We start from the raw sequence: 22,012 nt of genomic DNA, 5'->3' as shown, positions 1-22,012 counted from the left end.
CAAACTGAGCACATGAGTGTTTCCCCAGTGTACATTATTTTGCTTGTTATCATGTTTTTTTCCAGAGCATCTTTTATTACAAACCAAGCACTTTAATGGTTTTTCTTTAGTTTGTATTATTTTGTCTGTTATCAAAAGTTTCTTCACGCAGAATCCTTTTTCACAAACTGAGTACATTAATGGTTTTTCCCGAGTGTGCATTCTTTTGTTTGTTAGCACTTTTTTTTACAGAGCATCTTTTATCACAAACTGAGTACATTAATGTTTTTTCTTCAGTGTGCATTATTTTGTTCATCAAGTTTTTTCACAAAGACTATTTTATTACAAACTGAGCACAATAATGTTTTTACTTCTGTGTGTATTTTTTTAATCTGTTATCAATAGATTATTCGCAGAGAATCCTTGTTTACAAACTGAGCTTTTGAATGTTTATTCTCCAATCCGCATACTTTTGTTTATCAAGTTTTTCACAGAAAATATTTTATTACAAACTGAGCACATTAATTGTTTTTCTTCATTGTGCATTATTTTGTTCAAGTTTTTCACAGAACATCTTTAAAGGCCTACTGAAAGCCACTACTACCGACCACACAGTCTGATAGTTTATATATCAATGATGAAATATTAACACTGCAACACATGCCAATACGGCCTTTTTAGTTTACTAAATTGCAATTTTAAATTTCCCTCGGAGTTAAAACATGGCGGAATGATGACGTCTATGATTACGCGTGCGCGTGACGTCACAAATTGTTGGGGACATCTTGGCTCACGTCCACACACGGCTAATAGTCGTCTCTGTTCAACGCGTAATTACAGAGTATTTTGGACATCTGTGTTGCTGAATCTTTTGCAACTTGTTCAATTAATAATGGAGACTACGAAGAAGAAAGCTGTTGGTGGAAAGCAGTGGATTCAAAGATAATAATTAGTATGTGATCCTAGTTCAAATTTAACAGATTATATAAAACAACTTGTGTTTTTTTTTATTGCTAGGACAGCAGGTGACCCCAGAGATCCTCGAGAGGGTTAGAGCTGGGCCAGCCAGGGTTAGTGAAGTCCCATCGTCAAGTGCAGCAGCCCCGAGATGCAGCCCAACATAGCATCTCCAGGTGTGTCTGCAATGCAAGCCAAGCTACGACCACCTCCTGCATTGTTTGATGAAGGACCAGCATCAAGTCCTTCTGATAGTGGTTCTTCCCATGTCAGCTACGTGCCGAGTGGGTCATCGACGTCGGATCCGTGTCAATCTGACGGGCCGCCAGATCCCACACGTACTCCCAAGATGCGGGAAGAGGGCGCCCACAAGGTACCGAAGTACATCATCTTTGAGTCGTGCCTCCAGAGTCTCGTCAAGTGGTGTCACTGTCCAGCCTGTGGCAGCCAGGACATAAGCCCTTCTTGGGATTGGAACGGTACACAGCTGATCATGACCATACAATGTACATCATGTGACCGGAGGAGTAGGTGGAGCAGCCAGCCAAACATGACCATACAATGTACATCATGTGACCGGAGGAGTAGGTGGAGCAGCCAGCCAAACATTGGCCCTTATGCCGCGGGCAACATCCTGCTATCTGCTGGCATTCTCTTGGCTGGCGGATCTTCTGGCAAGGTATTGCAAGTGCTGAACAGCATGGGAGTGCAGCGTCTACACCGCCTGGAGAGGGGGAACTTCTGGTTGCCTAGTGGAAGTCTGTGGAGAGACACATTCAGAACATCCACAAGGACCATGGCCACCTCTTCCCAATTTGTGCTCTTGGACAACTGCACGGTAGAAGTATGCAAAAGAAATGTCTCAAACCAAATAAGTAGGCAAATAAGTTGCCCGAAAGCAGTGAGGGAATAGCAATATTTTACTGCACATCTTTTGAAAGTGCCCTGCGTTGAGGTGGCGACTTGTACAGGCTGTACGCCGCCTTCCGCCCGATTGTAGCTGAGGTAGGCACCAGCTCCCCCCGCAAACCCAAAGGGAATAAGCGGTAGAAAAATGGATGGATGGATCTTTTGAAAGTCAAAAAATTCAGATAAACTTGTGAATAGATAACCAGTTTTCAAGTTGACTGGAACATTTTGTATAAACATTGTTCTATTTTAAATGTATGTTTAGTCTCACGCTCAGCAGTGAAACTGGAGGAGGTTGTCAACAACAAGTCCCTGCTGAAAGATATCGCCATGCCGTCGAGTAAACACCAGACTTCCAAGGTAGAGGCGTTCCATAGCCTTATCATACAGGTAAGAATTAGGCTGATTGCCTGTCGGTGGTTAGCACCTGCCACTAGGACTTTGGGGGCCAGGGAGCAAATTACTACAACAGTGGTTCTCAAACTTTTTTCAGTGATGTACCCCCTGGGAACATTTTTTTTCATCCATCCATCCATTTTCTACCGCTTATTCCCTTTCGGGGTCGCGGGGGGCGCTGGCGCCTATCTCAGCTACAATCGGGCGGAAGGCAGGGTACACCCTGGACAAGTCGCCACCTCATCGCAGGGCCAACACAGATAGACAGACAACATTCACACTCACATTCACACACTAGGGCCAATTTAGTGTTGCCAATCAACCTATCCCCAGGTGCATGTCTATGGAAGTGGGAGGAAGCCGGAGTACCCGGAGAGAACCCACGCATTCACGGGGAGAACATGCAAACTCCACACAGAAAGATCCCGAGCCTGGATTTGAACCCAGGACTGCAGGAACTTCGTATTGTGAGGCAGACGCACTAACCCCTCTGCCACCGTGAAGCCCAACATTTTTTTTTTTTTAATTCAAGTAAATCAGAGCAAAGCATTTTTGGTTGAAAAAAAGATAAAGAAGTAAAATACAGCACTATGTCATCAGTTTCTGATTTATTCAATTGTACAGTATAACATGTACAATAATATGTTTTGGACACTCGGGTGAAGAGAGGGGCGGAGCTTTCTACCGATCACCACCTGGTGGTGAGTTGGCTGCGATGGTGGGGGAGGATGCCGGACAGACCTGGGAGGCCCAAACGCAGTGTGAGGGTCTGCTGGGAACGTCTGGCAGAGTCTCCTGTCAGAGAAAGTTTCAATTCCCACCTCCGGAAGAACTTTGAACATGTCACGAGGGAGGTGCTGGACATTGAGTCCGAGTGGACCATGTTCCGCACCTCAATTGTCGAGGCGGCAGATCAGAGCTGTGGCCGCAAGGTAGTTGGTGCTTGTCGGGGCGGCAATCCTAAAACCCCTTGGTGGACACCAGCGGTGAGGGATGCCGTCAAGCTGAAGAAGGAGTCCTATCGGGTCCTTTTGGCTCATAGGACTCCGGAGGCAGTGGACAAGTACCGACAGGCCAAGCGGTGTGCAGCTTCAGCGGTCGCGGAGGCAAAAACTCGGACATGGGAGGAGTTCGGGGAAGCCATGGAAAACGACTTCCGGACGGCTTCGAAGCGATTCTGGACTCTCATATTTCTGGGGCTGAGGTCCCTGAGGTAGTTAAAAAGCTCCTCGGCGGCAAGGCCCCAGGGGTGGATGAGGTCCGCCCGGAGTTCCTTAAGGCTCTGGATGCTGTGGGGCTGTCTTGGTTGACAAGACTCTGCAGCATCACGTGGACATCGGGGGCGGTACCTCTGGATTGGCAGACCGGGGTGGTGGTTCCTCTCTTTACGAAGGGGGACCGGAGGGTGTGTTCCAACTATCGTGGGATCACACTCCTCAGCGTTCCCGGTAAGGTTTATTCAGGTGTACTGCAGAGGAGGCTACGCCGGATAGTCGAACCTCGGATTCAGGAGGAACAGTGTGGTTTTCGTCCTGGTCGTGGAACTGTGGACCAGCTCTACACTCTCGGCAGGGTTCTTGAGGGTGCATGGGAGTTTGCCCAACCAGTCTACATGTGCTTTGTGGACTTGGAGAAGGCATTCGACCGTGTCCCTCGGGGAGTCCTGTGGGGAGTGCTCAGAGAGTATGGGGTATCGGACTGTGTTATTGTGGCGGTCCGCTCCCTGTACGATCAGTGTCAGAGCTTGGTCCGCATTGCCGGCAGTAAGTCGAACACATTTCCAGTGAGGGTTGGACTCCGCCAAGGCTGTCCTTTGTCACCGATTCTGTTCATTCATAACTTTTATGGACATAATTTCTAGGCACAGTCAAGGCGTTGAGGGGTTCCGGTTTGGTGACCGCAGGATTAGGTCTCTGCTTTTTGCAGATGATGTGGTCCTGATGGCTTCATCTGACCGGGATCTTCAGCTCTCACTGGATCGGTTCGCAGCCGAGTGTGAAGCGACCGGAATGAGAATCAGCACCTCCAAGTCCGAGGCCACGGTTCTCATCCGGAAAAGGGTGGAGTGCCATCTCCGGGTTGGGGAGGAGACCCTGCCCCAAGTGGAGGAGTTCAAGTACCTAGGAGTCTTGTTCACGAGTGGGGGAAGAGTGGATCGTGAGATCGACAGGCGGATCGGTGCGGCGTCTTCAGTAATGCGGACGTTGTACCGATCCGTTGTGGTGAAGAAGGAGCTGAGCCGGAAGGCAAAGCTCTCAATTTACCGGTCGATCTACGTTCCCATCCTCACCTATGGTCATGAGCTTTGGGTCATGACCGAAAGGATAAGATCACGGGTACAAGCGGCCGAAATGAGTTTCCTCCGCCGTGTGGCGGGTCTCTCCCTTAGAGATAGGGTGAGAAGATCTGCCATCTGGGAGGAACTCAAAGTAAAGCCGCTGCTCCTTCACATGGAGAGGAGCCAGATGAGGTGGTTCGGGCATCTGGTCAGGATGCCACCCGAACGCCTCCCTAGGGAGGTGTTTAGGGCACGTCCAACCGGTAGGAGGCCACGGGGAAGACCCAGGACACGTTGGGAAGACTATGTCTCCCGGCTGTCCTGGGAACGCCTCGGGATCCCCCGGGAAGAGCTAGACGAAGTGGCTGGGGAAAGGGAAGTCTGGGCTTCCCTGCTTAGGCTGTTGCCCCCGCGACCCGACCTCGGATAAGCGGAAGAAGATGGATGGATGGATGGATGGTGATGTTTTTTTTCATATTGCTGAGTAAAATATTGAAAAAACATTGACTCATTGTCACACCTATGGATCATGTTTTGTTTTGTCATGTTATGTTTTTGATTTTGGACAATCAGTCACGTTTTGCACTTCCTGGTTTTGTTTGTTTCCATGCCAACCTCATGAGTTTTCACCTGTCACATCCCTGTTCTCAGCCTCACACCTGTTTTCACTAATAGTCACAGCTATTTAAGTCACTCTTTTTCTTGTCTTCGTCCTGGGATCTTCACACTCACACGCACCCTACCCATGCTGTCCAAACCTTTACGCCCTGTCCACAGTTCCATGCCGAGTAAGTTTATATATTTATGCCACAGTGCACTCTTTTGTTTCATGTCTTTAGTCTTGCCATCGTGCTGTTTAAGTTTATAGTTAAATTTTCTTTCATGCCCTTGAGCAGGTGTTTTTGTTTCACGTTTGTACTGTTTAGCCAAGTTTCTTCCTCTTTGTGAGCGCCCTTAGTTTGATTATTTTTGATTAGAGTGTTTAAATAAAAACATGTACCTGAATTCACGCCTGGCTCGTCCTGTAATCCCGCTGCATCGAAGGAGCACACTCAATCCACGTCAAGGCCTGACACTCATATTGTATTGAAAGTACCTTAATGTGTCTAAACATTGTTTATGTGTGTTTAATTGTTCAATAACAAAATAAAATAAATAGAAGTAGAACTGGTTAGCAAATAAACTCTTATTTTAACAAAAATAATGTTGAAGTCATATTACATGACATTATATAAATATGTATATTAAATATAATTTGAATAGTTGGCAAGTAAACAAAATGCATTTGCCATACCTAGTTGTATTATATCAATTATAACTCAACCCCACACTTTATAACATGTATTCACACTTTGTTGTGTGAAAATATTTTAATCAGTGCATACATGTGCACATATATGTCCTTTAATAGAGTAAACATCAAAAATAATTGTATCTGAATGCACTTTGTATTTAACACCACCATTCTTAAATATGTTGTTTGTAAGAATGTGGGTGTTGTTGAGAAGATGATGCAGGTGTTCTGTCCAATTTAGCTTCCTGTAAAAATGTGTTATTTATTCTAGTTTATTTGTAAAAATAAATTGTTTTCCTATATTATAGTCTCCTCACTTTATCCAGACAGTCATTAGGACAAAAGACCCTGCAAGGACTTTGCCCTTTCACAGGGAAACCTATTCACTGTGGCAGGACAGCATCTAGATGAATTGATCACATTTGTATAATCGGCTATGAGGCATTTTATTCTCATTGTACAGCACTTACCTTTGGGCTGATACTGATACTGATACTGTGTTGACCAGTTTGATGATTGAATGTCCAGTACTGTAGAAATGTGTTTGGATATGACAATCCCTTTATTCCAAGCTATCAAAATGAAATGAAAAGTAGGTTCTAGAACATTATGTATGCTGACCTTGAATGGCACATTGTCACAGCAGTGAGACCTGACCACACACCACACCACACGCTCCAAAACTGTTTGTCCTCCATGCAATCACCCCCCAGTGTTCCCAGCTGAACACAATTAAAGGAGGCTACCATGGCAACCGCACCATAGCAACAGTCCCATCCCTGTCAACACTTCCTGGTTCTCAACAGGAAGTGGGCGGAGCAATCTGCAGAAAGGGAAATTCAGCATGAACTGAAGCCAGCAATCAATCAGAGATAACTAAATAAAAACAATATAAGCAAATAAGGAAATTTGGCTCCAACAGTCAGTTTTCGTCTTTTGGTGCAGTTGACCTTGTTCTTACATTTCTCCTTCCTCCTAAAGTCCCTGTGTTGCCCTTGTGGGCGGAGTTGTGGGACGTGCACAGCTGCTTCCAATTGACCCTGGTGCTACTTAAGCAGCACCTTGACAGCTGGATGGCACTCGGCGATTCTACTCCACGCCAGTTGATTCTATGCTTTGAGTATTTTGCTACCTTGGCCATTCCCAGTGCCATCCATCTTGGTGTTGTTTTGTAGTGTGCACGTCTTGTAACTCCAAACCAAGTTGACTTTATTTGTGTATAGAAGTAGCTTTTGTTATTTTTTCCAAAATGCACATTTAGTCTTCTCTTTTTCGCACCATCGTTTTTTGTTACCTACTGTTTGGATTGTTTTTGTGAGTAGATTTCCGCAGTAAAAGAAGTGTGAACAGCACTCTGACAGAAGGAGTTCCTCCAAAACGCAACACCCTTTGGCGGAAAAGTATGTGATTAAATGCTATACATATGAAATGAAAGAGACAAGTGGTAGAACAAATGGATGGATGTACAGTAAAGCTCTGTGGGATGATGTACATAATTAACTTTTCCCAAACATTCCAAACGTTCCCATGTTTTCTGAAATTGATAATGTTTGAGGAATTCTAAAAAAGGGGGATAAATCATGAACAACTTTAAAAAACACTTGTCATGTGTAGTACTTGACTGAAAAAAGGTAATAATCTAAAATATCTCATCTATAAATCTTAGAAACTATGTGCTGATGTTTTTAGAAGGTCAAAGTTAAAGTCTGGACAGTTTATTTCAAATCCTGCAGTTTCATTTGCTGCTGCTGTTCTCACCAGCACACTTGTGTTTCTTACACTGGTACTTAGAAGACAATCTTTCACCACACACACTGCAACTCAACACTTTCTCTCCTGGGTGTCTTCTCATGTGTCTTTTCAAATGCTGACTTTGTAAAAAACTTTTACAACATACTGAACATGTAAAAGGTTTTTCTCCAGTGTGTGTTCTCACGTGTTCTTTCAAATAGTGCCGTTGCGCAAAATATTTACTGCAGATTGAACAGGAAAAGGTTTTTCTCCAGTGTGTATTCTCATGTGCTTTTTGAAATTTTCCCTTCGAGTAAAATCTTTACCGCAGATTGAACATGAAAAAGGTTTTTCTCCAGTGTGTGTTCTCATGTGTACTTTCAAATGTGGCCTCTGAGTAAAATCTTTACCACAGATAGAACATGAAAAAGGTTTTTCTCCAGTGTGTGTTCTCATGTGTACTTTTAAATCTGGCCTCTGAGTAAAATGTTTACCGCAGTTTGAACATGAAAAAGGTTTTTCACCAGTGTGTGTTCTCATGTGTCTTTTCAAATGTTGACTTTCTCTAAAACCTTTACCACAGATTGAACAGGAAAAAGGTTTTTCACTGGTGTGTGTTCTCATGTGTACCTTCAAATTGATACTTTGTGTAAAACCTTTACTACAGAGTGAACAAGAAAAAGGTTTTTCTCTAGTGTGTGTTCTAATATGTATTTTCAAACTCTGATTTTGTGTAAAACCTTTACCACAGGTTGAACAGGAAAAACGTTTTTCACAAGTGTGTGTTCTCATATGTTCTTTCAAATATCGACTTTCTGCAAAACCTTTACTACAGATTGAACATGAAAAAGGTTTTTCTCCAGTGTGTGTTCTCATGTGTCTTTTCAATTTACTAGGATATTTAAAAGTTTTGTGACAGTGAGAAGATGTGAAGTGAGTGTTGTCAGTGTGACATGTCTTATCATCTTTAGAGTCTTCATCATCAGTGTCAGGAGAGTGTGACGTTGTGTCCTCACTATCTGATAGTGGAGCTAAGAGCTTGTCTGCTTGTGATCCTCCACAGTGGTCTCCATCAGCTTCTGTTGTCATGTGTTGTGTTGAGCTGCTGCTTGGAGGCTCCCCCCCTCCCCTCTCCTCACTTTCACCTTTCACCTCATCATCTTCACTCTTCACAGGGACACCAGTCACTGGGAACTCCTCCAACCATTTAGGCTGACTGATGCCCTCTTCCTCCTCTTCCTCTTTAATGTGAGGGATCAGTGGCTCTTCCTCTTTAATGTGAGGGCTCAGTGGATCCACCGCTTCCTTTTTAAAATGGGGTGTCAGTGGGTCCCCCTCTTCCTCTTTAAAATGGGTTATTAGTGGCTTCTCCTCTTCCTTTTTAAAATTGGGGGTCAATGAGTCCTCCTCTTCCTCTTTGATGTGAGTGGTCAGTGGGTCATCCTCTTCCGCTTTAAAATGGGGGATCAGTGGGTGTTTCTTTTCCTTTTTAATGTGGGAGGGCTGTGGCTCCATCCTGAAGCTCCACTTCTGTTGCTCAGGGAGAAGATGTTCTTCACAGACGTCTGCAGGCCACAAGAAGACAAACACGTTTTAGAAACATCCATCTGTGCTCAGTCACACAATGCATTCAGTACTTTTACATGCACTTAGGAAAAACAAGTTATCGTATGAACTGTCTTGAAATCTCAGTGACGCACAAACACGCTGCTCTTTACAACATTATTCACAGGAAGGAAAAACAAACCAGCACAACAGGACTTTCTACAATGGATAGACGGTTGATGGTTTAAAATTGATTCTGTCATATATTATTTCTTATAGAATTATTAATAGAACCGTTTTAAAACAGGCTACACAGGCTCCTAATTTAGTTGATGAAATATGCAGTAAAATATTTCATCATTTCCAGTATTATTTTCTCAAATAAAGCAACCAGATATTAACAGTAAATAAACAAGTACATTAATAATAATTGTTTCGCCAAATTAATACAATTAGAAATGACACAATATGTTACTGCATATGTCAGCTGCCAAATTAGGAGCTTTTGTAACCCATTTTGAAATTCTTTTATTAGCAATCATATACCAAATGATATATCGTAACATATATTGTTATTAAGATATAGATTTTAAGTCATATGGCCCATACCAAACATTGTTTCCCCGAGTCATTTTGTTTGGCCCACCAAATATATTTATTTTTATATTCTTTAGATGTGTGTGTATGTTTAAAATGTGGTACTACTGTTCTACATCACGTGGAAGTGTACATTTAAACCAATGTGGGTGGCACTGGAAGCAGGTGGGTAAAGTGTCTTGCCCAAGGACACAATGGCTCAGATGGCAGAAGCTGGGATTGAACCTGGAACCCTCAAGTTGCTGGCATGGCCGCTCTACCAACCGAGCTATACTGCCAGGCCACCTTAACAACATCAACACATTACCCACCGCCTAAACTAAAGTCTTAAAAAAACCAAAACATTTTTTGTTTTTTTGTCCTGTCCGGCTTCTCAGGCAAATCATATAGTTGATGTAGATGCCCATATCGCATGTTCACATTTACTTTACAAAAGAGAAGTGTAGGATACTTCTCTGGTTGCCTTATTTGTATTTGACTTCATTAGACGTATTGATATTATCATTTTGTGCTAAACTAAAGTCTTAACAAGCTGGTACGCTTCGTACTGCCTCTGTCTCTGTCACTATGTCTCTGCAGCCCCCAGCATTGTCCCACCCACACAACCATCTGATTGGTTACAGGCAAAGCGGTAAGAGCCAATCAGCAGTGCGTATTCAGAGTGCATGGAATCAGGGCTCACGGCAGAGGCAGGCAGAGAGGAGAGACGGTGCATGTTAGCAGAAAGGTGTTCAGCAGGTGAGCATAATGCAGCGGACGATCCCCATATCATAATAAACACCTCCCAGTCAACTACTTGTAACATCACTATGAGCCCGTTGACGATCTGGAGGTATAGGCAGTAGCTCAGCTTGCTCACAGTCCTTGAGGTGAAGGCTGATTAGCTTTTAGCGTAACGTTAGCTCATTTTGCGATGTGTGCGTGCGTGCGTGTGCGTGCGTGTGTGTGTGTTACGGACAGTAAAGCCCCGTCTGTCTGAGAGAAAGACAAGCATTATTGACCGATAGTTAACATCTAAGTTATTTCACTTAACCTTTTTCTGTGTTGACGCAGCAAAAAGTCAGTGAGTCCTACTCTTCCTCTTTATTGTGAGTGGAGCTGTGACTCCTCTTTCTCTGTAAGGTAAGGGAGGGCTGTGATTCATTTGTCTCCTTAATGTGAGAGCTATCTGGCTCCTCCTTCCCTTTAATGTGGGGTTGCTTTGAATCCTCTTCCTCTTTAATCTTGGGGTACTGCAGAACCTCCATTTCCTTTTTAATATAAGGGGTTGTGACTGATTCTGCTCCATCCTTGAGGTCCGCTCTTGCTGCTCAGGGAAATGTTCTTCAATACACAAGTTAGACGAACAAATGCTTAAGAAAAGTCCAGATTTACCCAGTCACATGACACTTTGTCCTGCATATATTCTGATAATGTCTCTGAGGATTTTATCAGTCCCCACGTTGACATTCAAGATGTCAAAACCATACGGTACATCAGGGAAGCAATACAAAAACTCATGAAAAAAATAAACACAGCAGTAAAACACTTACATACAAACAAGACAGCTGCTTGTACACCCGAAAGAGAACAAAGAACAGTGTCTAAGAGGAGCATCAACATTTGCATTTAAACTGTAAAATCCTGTTTATGATTTATTTACTCTACTTATTTAAATATGAACATTTTCCTTTAGGAAACTTTTACGATTTCTGTGTTGTTGTAGCTTGTATGCTGCAATTCCCCCCCCCCCAAGATGGCGACCCTGTAGTGGCTGCTGTTGGCAGGAGCTCTGTGCTCTTGTGTCATCCTTTTGTGTTTCCATCTTCTTTTCATGTGTTTATATACATATGCATATGCATATATATATATATATACATATACATATATATATATATATATATATACATATACATATACATATATATATATATATATACATATACATATACATATATATATATATATACATATATATATATATATATATATATATATATATATATATATATTCATGCCTTTTGGTCCGGACCCTTTGGGACTGTGTGACAAGGGGTGGTACTTTCGTGACTTCTGCGGTGCTTTTTTTGGACTTCTGGATCTGCCTCCCGAGAGCCTTGTGGCCATGGAGACCGGCTGCTGGGTCTCTGCCACACCAGAATCCGTTTGGAGAGACTGGAGGAGATGCAGATGAAGAGACAGGACTGCGGAGCTAGCACTGAGCGCCGGGACGGAAAAGCTTCACAGTGTCTTGGCTGAATGAGCAGGTATCGGACACCTCGGTCTCTTTGGACGTATCCTCACTCATCCATGCGGACTGGACACTGGCCGAGACTTGGTCGGCGGCCGAGGGTGGAGTCGGCTCTCTTGGTTGCTTTGTTGGGTCTGCTCCCGTCTCTGGCCAAGCTCCCTTCACCCCAACAGACAATGGTGTGGAACACCGCAAAAGCCACCACAGTGTATTTGTTTCTTTTACTTTTTATTCATGTATGTATGTAGAAGTGTCTGGTTGCATCAGCTCTGCTCTTTTAATGTCCTTTGTCTTCTTTGATGTTTCCCTCTTACACATGAAAGAGGGATGTATGCTAGGGCTATAAGTTGTTTTTTTCCCTTGGCCTCAGTCTGGACCCCCTCTCCAAGGGCCCAGGCTGAGACCGATTTTAAATTTTTTCTCACATTCCCCCCACTTGTTTACCTGTATGTATCTCACCTTTTTTGCAAGGGGCGCCGCAAGTTGGCAGACCCGTCAGCGATCCTGTTCTGTCTCCCTGGAATGTTTGTCTGACCTTGAATGGGATTGTGCTGAAAATGTTTATTTCCCCTCAGGGATTAATAAAGTATGTCTGATTCTGATGTTTGATATCAACAAAACATAGCTAATTAGTAGAAATGAACTAGATTAAATCATCTCTCAAAGGTGTTGAGACATTGATGGACAGCGGAGAAGTAACTAAATCCAAATAAAAAAATGATTTTATTTTTTATAAGATATTTAGACTTAGACTTCCTTTTTATTGTCATTCAAAGTTGAACTTTACAGTACAAATAAGAACGCAATTTCGTTGCATTATCTCTTGGTAGTGCAGGATAAAAAAAAAACAATAAGGTGCAGATATACAGTTGTGATCCAAATTATTAAACCGCCACACAATTTTGGTGTTTTAGCTAGTTGGACATTTATTCCGTATTTTGTTTATACTCATATCAAATAAAGATGTTTCAAATAGACAAATGCAACTCAAATCGTAACACTGTATTTTACAAAATACCAAAAAAGGACATTTTTCTTAATATCTCATTGACAAAATTATTCAACCTCTTGCAGATCATAACTCTTAAGAACAGAATTTGAATAAGGTCTTTTCAATCAGGTGTTGAACACACCTGTAGATGTGATTAGAACCATAACGAGCAACAATTAAAGTGATTGAAAAAGACTGACGCTCAGCTTCTTGTAGATGGTCAATGGTGTATTTGCAACATGGTGAAGTCCAAGGAGTGGTCAAAGAAGTCAAGAGAGGAGGTAATTTCTCTTCATAAGAAAGGATATGGATATAAGAAAATAGCAAAGACAACACATTCCAAGAGACACAGTTGGGAGCATAATTCGCAAGTTTAAAGCTAAAGGCACAGTGGAAACACTACCTGGGCGTGGTAGAAAGAGGATGCTGTGTGCGTACAGTGGTGAAAACCCCCCGGGTAACAACTGAGGAACTACAACAGGACATTGCAGAGGGGGGAACGCAGGTTTCGTCCCAGACAATAAGGCGCGCACTACGAGATGAAGGCCTCCGTGCCAAAACTCCCAGGCGCACCCCACTTCTGACTACCAGGCACAAGGAAAATAGACTCCAGTATGCCAAAAAATCATCTGGACAAACCCCAAATGTTTTGGGAAACTGTTCTATGGAGTGATGAGACAAAACTGGAACTCTTTGGGCCTATGAATCAACGTTATGTCTGGAGGAGAAAAAAATGAAGCTTACAAAGAGAAGAACACCATCCCTACTGTTAAGCATGGTGGGGGGTCAATCATGCTCTGGGACTGTTGCTCTGCTTCAGGTACCTGATAATCTTTTCCGTCGTCCTCACCACTCTCTGGAGAGACTTCCAGTCTGAGCCATTGCAGGCTCCAGTCCAGACAGAGATGCTGTTGGTCAGCAGGCTCTCTATAGTTCCTCTGTAGAATGTGCTGAGAATGGGGGGAGGGAGCTGTGGTCTTTACATCCGACGCAAAAAGTGCATGCGCTGCTGAGCTCTTTTTACAAGATCTCCGGTGTGTAGGGACAAGGTTATATTGTCAGTAATCTGCACCCCCAGGAACTTGGTGCTGCTTACCATCTCCACCGCTGTGCCGTTGATGAAGAGTGAAGTGTGGCTGGACTGGTGCTTCCTGAAGTCAACGATGACCTCCTTGGTCTTGTCGACGTTCAGGACCAGGTTGTTGGTTCTGCACCAGTCAACCAGATGTTTCACCACCTCCCTGCGAGATGTTGAAGATGTCTGTGAGAACCCCCGCCAACTGGTCTGCACATCCCTGAAGCACCTGGCCCGGAATGTCATCAGGTCCGGGGGTTCACTTTCCTCAGGGTTTTCAGGACATCTGCTGTGTCCAAGTTGAGCGGCTGCTCATCAGAGTGAGGGGTGTTTTTTCTCGCCGGAGTGATGGATGTTCTCGCCGGAGGGGTGTTAAGTGCCTCAAACCTTTCAAAGTAGTTGTTTAGGTCATTTAGGAAGCTGATACTGTTGTCACAGGGACGGGGGGCAGCTTTATAGTCCGTGATGACCTGTATGCCCTGCCACATTTGTCGAGTGTTCGTGGGGTTCTGGAAGAAGTCCTGCACTTTCTGACTGTGAGCACCTTTGCAACCTCAATGGCACGGTTCAGGTTAGCTCTGGCTGTTTTTACTGCTACCATGTCGCTAGACTTAAACGCCTTGTTCCGAGCCTTCAGCATTGCACGCAGTACCTCACTGTTCATCCATCCAGAGTTTCTCTACGGCCCGTGTGGGGATGTTCTTGATAATAATAATAATAATAATAATAATGGATTCGATTGATGTCGCGCTTTTCTATTGTTAGATACTCAAAGCGCTCACAGAGAAGTGGGAAGCCATCATTCATTCACACCTGGTGGTGGTAAGCTACATCTGTAGCTGCCCTGGGGTAGATCAACGGAAGCGTGGCTGCCAATTTGCGCCTACGGCCCCTCCTACCACCACCAATCATTCATTCATCATTCATTCACCAGTGTGAGCGGCACCACGGGCAAGGGTGAAGTGTCCTGCCCAAGGACACAACGGCAGCGATTTGGATGTTAATAGGTGGGAAGCGAACCTGCAACCCCCCGGTTTCTGGCACGGCCGCTCTACCCACTACGCCATGCTGCCCCTAATCTGATCACACTGACATCCTCCATGCACTTCTGAATGTATGCGGACACAGACTTTGCATACTCCTCCACACATGTGTTATGATTATCGGTGACGGCTGCCTTGAACATGTCCCAGTCTGTGGTTCCGAAGCAGTCTTGTAATGCTTCCATTGCTCCCTCTGGCCAGGTCCTCACCTGCTTCACTGTAGCTTGCTTTCTGATCAGCAGGGGCTTGTATGCAGGAATTAGCATCACATATAGATGGTCTGAGGAGCCCAGGTGGGGGCGTGGTGCAGCTTTATACGCCTGTTTAATATTACTATAAACCAAGTCCAGCTTGCTTCCATCCCTGGTTGCAAAATTCACATATTGATGGAAATGAGGGAAAACTGTTTTCATGTAAGCTTGATTAAAATCCCCTGCAACGATGAAAACTTCCTCTGGATGTGTAGTTTGCAGTTCATTGATGGAGCAGCACAAAGCGTTCAAAGCTTCTTTGGTGTGAGCACTGGGGGGAATGTACACTGTTGTGAAGATCATAGCACTGAATTCCCGAGGTAAATAAAATGGCCTGCATTTTATAGTTAATATTTCTACATCGGGAGAGCAGTGACATGAGACGTTCTTCCCGTTGTTGCACCAGTTGTTATTGATGTATATACAAACACCACCGCCTTGGGATTTACCAGTGAGAGTGCTGCTCCTATCCGACCGAAACATAGTTAGCTCCTCGATGCTAACTGCCTCGCCTGGGACGAATGGTTTCAGCCACGTTTCTGTGAGAAATATGGCGCAGCAGTCTCTCATCTAGATAGATAGATAGATAGTACTTTATTGATTCCTTCAGGAGAGTTCCTTCAGGAAAATTACAATTCCAGCAGCAGTGTATTGCATATGAATCCAGCTTCAGGTAGTCCAGTTTGTTCTCCAGTGAGCGGACATTTGAGAGCAGGATGGAAGGAAGCGGCGTTCTGTGAGGATTAGCCTTTAGCTTTGTTGTTAGCCCCGCTCGGCATCTCCGTTTCTGTTTCTGATCCCACCGCTTATGTCTCCTCTGTCTGCGGTCCCCTCTGGTACTAGGCTCCGCTGCCTCACAGGCCGCTGGATGTAGCCGGCGTAGTATTCCCAGGATAGCGAGGAGGTCCAACGTATACGCATCTTTCGGTCTAATACTGCCCGATCCATCCACATCCAAAATTGTCTGGCGGTCGTACGTTACTACGGAGTGTCCACGCTGGAAGCCAGCCATGAAATTCACAGAAATTACTGGTAGATTTGCCAAAATGTTCTATTACTACCAAGAGCCTCTGCAGCCGCAGCCGAGCAGGGCGCCGCCATCTTGAGACCAATATCTGGCTTGTATCTTCAGTAGGGATGTACATTTATAGATTTATGGATATGATACCCTAATCAATATTCCTTATCGATACCAGTATTTATCGGTACTCTTGTCGGTACTACATGTCATTTGTGGAAATAAAAAAGTGGAAAAGAGGCATTTTAAATAGCATTCCTATTTGCAGAAGAGGTTGAAGTCTTAAAGAAGTCAACTATGTGTGCAGTGCAAGGTGAAATGCACTTATGTCATCTTCTTCTCAATAACACACACATCAAACGTTTGCATAATGTTGCTTCCTTATTTGTCATTATTCAAAGCTGATTGTAATGTGTAGCAGCGGCAGCTGAACTCAATGTGACAACGTGTCATAGTTACCTCAGTCAGCTGGAATTAAAAATACAAATAGTTGTGTCGTTAGTCCAGAATCTTCACGGTCTTCATGGACCACATAATTAAAGGCCTACTGAAATGAGATGTTCTTATTTAAACGGGGATAGCAGGTCCATTCTATGTGTCATACTTGATCAGTTCGCGATATTGCCATATTTTTGCTGAAAGGATTTAGTAGAGAACATCCACTATAAAGTTTGCAACTTTCGGTGCTAAGAGAAAAGCCCTGACTCTACCGGAAGTCGCAGACGATGACGTCACAAGTGTGGGGGCTCCTCACATATTCACATTGATTTTAATGGGAGCCTCCAACAAAAAGTGCTATTCGGACAGGAGAAAACGACAATTTCCCCATTAATTTGAGCGAGGATGAAAGATTTGTGGTTGAAGATATTGATAGCGACGGACTAGAAAAAAAAAAAAACGCGATTGCATTGGGACGGATTCTGATGTTTTTAGACACATTTACTAGGATAATTCTGGGAAATCCCTTATCTTTCTATTGTGTTGCTATTGTTTTAGTGAGTTAAATAGTACCTGATAGTCGGAAGTGTGTCTCCACGGGTGTCTTGACGCCAGTGTCTCAGGGGAGTCAACGGCAGCTTTATGGATGGCACAAGCTCAGCTTTTCTCCGGTAAGAAGCGACGTTTTAACCACAATTATCTCACCGAAACCTGCTGGTTGACGTGTGGTCGTGATTCATGTTCTCTTGACCGCGCTCTGATCCATAGGAAAGTTTCACCTCCGGGAATTTTAAACAAGGAATCACCGTGTGTTTGTGTGGATAAAGGGTAAAGCTTCCCAACTCCATCTTTCTACTGTGACTTCTCCAATATTAATTGAACAAATTGCAAAAGATTCAGCAACACAGATCTCCAAAATACTGTGTAATTATGCCGTTAAAGCAGACGACTTTTAGCTGTGTGTGTGTGCAGCGCTCATACTTCCTATAAACCCGTGACGTCTTGCGTAGACGTCATCGTAACACAACGTTTTTAAGACGAAACTCCCGGGAAATTTAAAATTGCAATTTAGTAAACTAAAAAGGCCGTATTGGCATGTGTTGCAATGTTAATATTTCATCATTGATATATAAACTATCAGACTGTGTGGTCGCTAGTAGTGGCTTTCAGTAGGCCTTTAGGAACCAGTACTAAAAAAAAAAAAATGGTACTTGGTATACAGCTCTTATCTTCATCACTAAACCCTTGAAATATGCTGACATATGTGCTGCCAAAGGTAAATAAACAGTAGCCATATTGAATGTTTGCCTTCATTTGACCACGTGAGGTAAGGAGGACGGCCTCTAGGTCACATGGTTACACCCCAGCAATTACACTGTTGATGATTGATGAGCATTCATTTTTAAATGGTGGTGTTAAAAAGCAAGTATATCTCCATCTTTAGTGATAAATGTGTCCCCCGGATGAACATGTGTCACAAACATTGTATTAGATGATATGTGGATGTTGTGCTTACTTGGACTGTGATGAAGCTGTGAGGACTCAGGTGGTTTGTCTTCATGCTCTTCAGTCTTCACAGAGACAACAGTCAGTGGAAACTTGCTGACATCAGCCTCCTCCTGCCCTACAGGACACTCTCCCTCCTGACTGATCCACACTTCCTCCTCTTCCTCTTTAATGTGGGGGGGCTGTGGATCCTCCTGCTGCTGAAGGGGACGTTCTTCTTGACGAGCGTTCATCTGTTGGACGTCCGCAAGACAACACAAACAAACTTCAGCTCAGATGTGTCAAATATGTTTTGTCTATCAAATATAATATTTTCCAAGTGGACTGACACCACTTTGTGGTGATGTTCTTCTACACATGGAATAATCATCAGTTATTGATTATTATGAATTGTGTCATTGATCCTGTTTTCTGCATTTACATTGATTATTGATTAAAAAGTAACAACTTATAGAAAACCTCCTGCTGGGATTTTAATACCGTCATGACTGCATGAAGTCAGTCTGCACGTATAAAAGTGTCATTGTGCTGCAGCATCAAGTGACGCCAACTGGCTCCTCCCACTACCAACCTACCAGCCAACCTTGACGTGCACCTCCAAAATAGTCCCACCTCACGTCAACGGTGACCAGGACTACAGAGCTGTGGTCGGTTGGCTTTACTTTTACGCACAATATCCTCTCCTTGTTTTTCCTTCTGCAAAAGCAACATTTTTAGCCCAACAGACAAGAAACAGAAGTGCAGCGAAGCACGTGTAACAAGTGCCAGCGAGTGTGGCCGTGTGATAGTATGTTGCTTGAACCTCACTCACACCTTAAGAAATGTGCTGGCGTGAGAATATATATATATATATATATATATATATATATATATTAGGGGTGGGCAAATTAATTACGAGTTAATTCATCACTCTATTAACACCGACAATTATTTTATCTCACATTTGCGTATGTTGTTTACATGCTTTTATTTTGTTAACGCCTTTTCGTAACAAGATGGCGTCGCCCGGCGTCAAGGGGCTCTTGGTAAAGATGGAACATTTGGCAAAAATACCGGACAATTCTGCAAATTTCATGGCTGGCTTACAGCGTGGTCACTCGGGGATCACTTACGACCGCCAGACAATTCTGGATGTGGATAGATCGGGCCGTTTTGGACTGAATGAGGCGTGCTTGCTAGACCGGCTAGCTAGCATGGGAATACTTTGCCGGCTACATCCAGCGGCCTGTGAAGTATGAGTATTTGTGTTGTCTGTCTATTTATGAATAATGCAGACGAGGAGTGTTGGCTGAGTTCTTAAGGTTTGCTTTCAGAGCGTGCATATCACAACATACAAGATGCTGTCATGGCGACACACAACCTATACCGGGCTACCGCGCATGCTCGTCACTCCTGTTGCATGCTGGGTAGGGTAGTTCTTTTTTTCCCTGGCTCATAACATCACAATATAGTACCATGTATATGATGCGTTCAGTTTATCAAAGCACCAAGCAAACAATCGGAAAATTCCCATCATATCAATTCCTAGATATGGTCTTAATTATTTTAAGTGCACTACGCAGAATAAACACAACATTATTAATATTGCTACTACGGATAATTTGATCAAAAATTCCCTAAAAGAGCCCACTACCTATAATATAGGTTTTTTAAACATAAGATCCCTGCTAAAAAAAATGTTTCTGCTGTTACCTCAGAAATTGCCTGTTCAGATGTTATGATTGTGGCTCAGAGATTTGTATGTAGATTATATTTATTTTCCATAACAAACAGGATAACTTAAATACCCTGGCAGTGGCAATTAGCTTAAATGTTTGTATTTACATTTTTTGAGTTGATTTTCATAAAATATGCTATTTAACTGCTACTGTTTAACAAGGACTGATTTAAATTGTGTTTGCACAACAAATGTTTTGGCGCTTTTGTTCATGTGAGAGAATATTCCAATAAAGGTGCACTACACACTACTTTTGAATTCATTATTGGGCTTTGTGTATACAATGCAGTTAATCGCGATTACTCGGAGAAATAGTGCGATTAACTTCGATTACAATTTTTAATCGTTACCCAGCCCTAATATATATATATATATATATACATATGTATATATATATATATATATATATATATATATATATTAGAATATTTGGGTACCTCATGATTTGATTACAAACAAAATATTGATGCATATTCAATTTGTGTGCAGTATATTAAAGCCATTTTTCATATTTAACATTTATTTAATTAAATATTTATTTTAGTCTGACTGAATAAGCATTAATCGCTTACAATTGTGCAAATAGTGTTTTCGTAATAACAAACACCAGTTGATTTAATTTCCATGATATGTCCACCCAATGCAGCTGAGATAGGCTCCAACACCCCCTGTCCCCCCTCGCAACCCCAAATAGGGACAAGCGGTAGAAAATGGATGGATGTTATCAAAGGAATAGAAGTGCATGCAAACATAATTTATATTTATTGTTAATAAAGTTGACACCAACACAAAATAGACCACTGCAATAATATTCTACTGTCATTATAATAATAATATTTGTAATTATTTTTTCATCCTGTAAAGCATATTTGAGTACACTGAAAGGCGCTATACCAAGTAAAATGTATTATTATTATTATTATACCATGTGACTTATTCCAGACTTAAATTACGAGACGTTCGTTTCTTTCTAGTAACAAATATTTAATGATGTTAAGCGTGACTGTAATATACAACAAAAAACAGTTAAAGTATTAAATAAGTCAATATAATTCTCATAGAGAACATATAAAATACACTCCTCAAAAAAAAACGCTCGCATTTGCTACAAAGGCCTGCTAGCGGGCTAAAGCTAGCACGTTAGCTTCGAACAACATATGAGGTAAATAAGATAAATAATATGAAAATATATCATGTATATTACCTCATAAGCCGCGTGTACAAGAGAGGAGTGGAATATATTCTTCCTATTGTTACACCAGCAACTCTTTTTTGTCTTCTGTGGCCGGGCGAAGGAAGTGTGCACCACTCACTATTGTCCCAGTGAAACACGTGTTTGAAGGAAGTGTGCGCCACTCACTATTGTCCCAGTGAAACACGTGTTTGAAGGAAGTGTGCACCACTCACTGTTGTCCCAGTGAAACACGTGTTTGAAGGAAGTGTGCACCACTCACTATTGTCCCAGTGAAACACGTGTTTGAAGGAAGTGTGCACCACTCACTGTTGTCCTAGTGAAACACGTGTTTGAAGGAAGTGTGCACCACTCACTGTTGTCCCAGTGAAACACGTGTTTGAAGGAAGTGTGCAACACTCACTATTGTCCCAGTGAAACACGTGTTTGAAGGAAGTGTGCACCACTCACTATTGTCCCAGTGAAACACGTGTTTGAAGGAAGTGTGCACCACTCACTAGTGTCCCAGTGAAACACGTGTTTGAAGGAAGTGTGCACCACTCACTATTGTCCCAGTGAAACACGTGTTTGAAGGAAGTGTGCACCACTCACTATTGTCCCAGTGAAACACGTGTTTGAAGGAAGTGTGCACCACCTACTATTGTCCCAGTGAAACACATGTTTAAAGGAAGTGTGCACCACTCACTATTGTCCCAGTGAAACGCGTGTTTGGCTAACATTTGTTCCGCGGTTGAGAACACCTCGATGACGTCACACAGGAGGAAGCACAAAACAAGATGGCGTCTGGCGGAGAATACGTTGTTTTGGTTATTATGGTTTCTAGGTCTTAATTACAGCGTACATGTGCACATGTGTGTCGTTTAAC

The 22,012-nt window shown here is 42.9% G+C and overlaps 1 protein-coding gene across 2 annotated transcripts; it reads right to left on the bottom strand.

Moving 5' to 3' along the window:
- Nucleotides 1-6,346: 6,346 nt before the first annotated feature.
- LOC133547594 (oocyte zinc finger protein XlCOF6.1-like) lies at nt 6,347-21,291 on the bottom strand. Of its 2 annotated transcripts, XM_061893203.1 has the most exons (3): nt 21,160-21,291; nt 18,249-18,471; nt 6,347-9,109 (listed from the first exon to the last, which is right to left on the bottom strand). In XM_061893203.1, the coding sequence occupies exons 2-3, from the start codon at nt 18,469-18,471 to the stop codon at nt 7,758-7,760; spliced, it is 1,575 nt and encodes a 524-aa protein (XP_061749187.1). In that variant the 5' UTR covers nt 21,160-21,291; the 3' UTR covers nt 6,347-7,757. The 2 variants fall into 2 exon arrangements, with proteins under 2 accessions (XP_061749187.1, XP_061749189.1); XM_061893205.1 differs by lacking the exons at nt 18,249-18,471; nt 21,160-21,291 and adding an exon at nt 14,004-14,075.
- Nucleotides 21,292-22,012: the final 721 nt, after the last annotated feature.

The sequence above is a fragment of the Nerophis ophidion genome, unplaced genomic scaffold, assembly GCF_033978795.1.
Source record: "Nerophis ophidion isolate RoL-2023_Sa unplaced genomic scaffold, RoL_Noph_v1.0 HiC_scaffold_132, whole genome shotgun sequence".
Classification (NCBI taxonomy): domain Eukaryota; kingdom Metazoa; phylum Chordata; class Actinopteri; order Syngnathiformes; family Syngnathidae; genus Nerophis; species Nerophis ophidion.
This window is presented reverse-complemented; position numbering and strand designations above follow the sequence as displayed.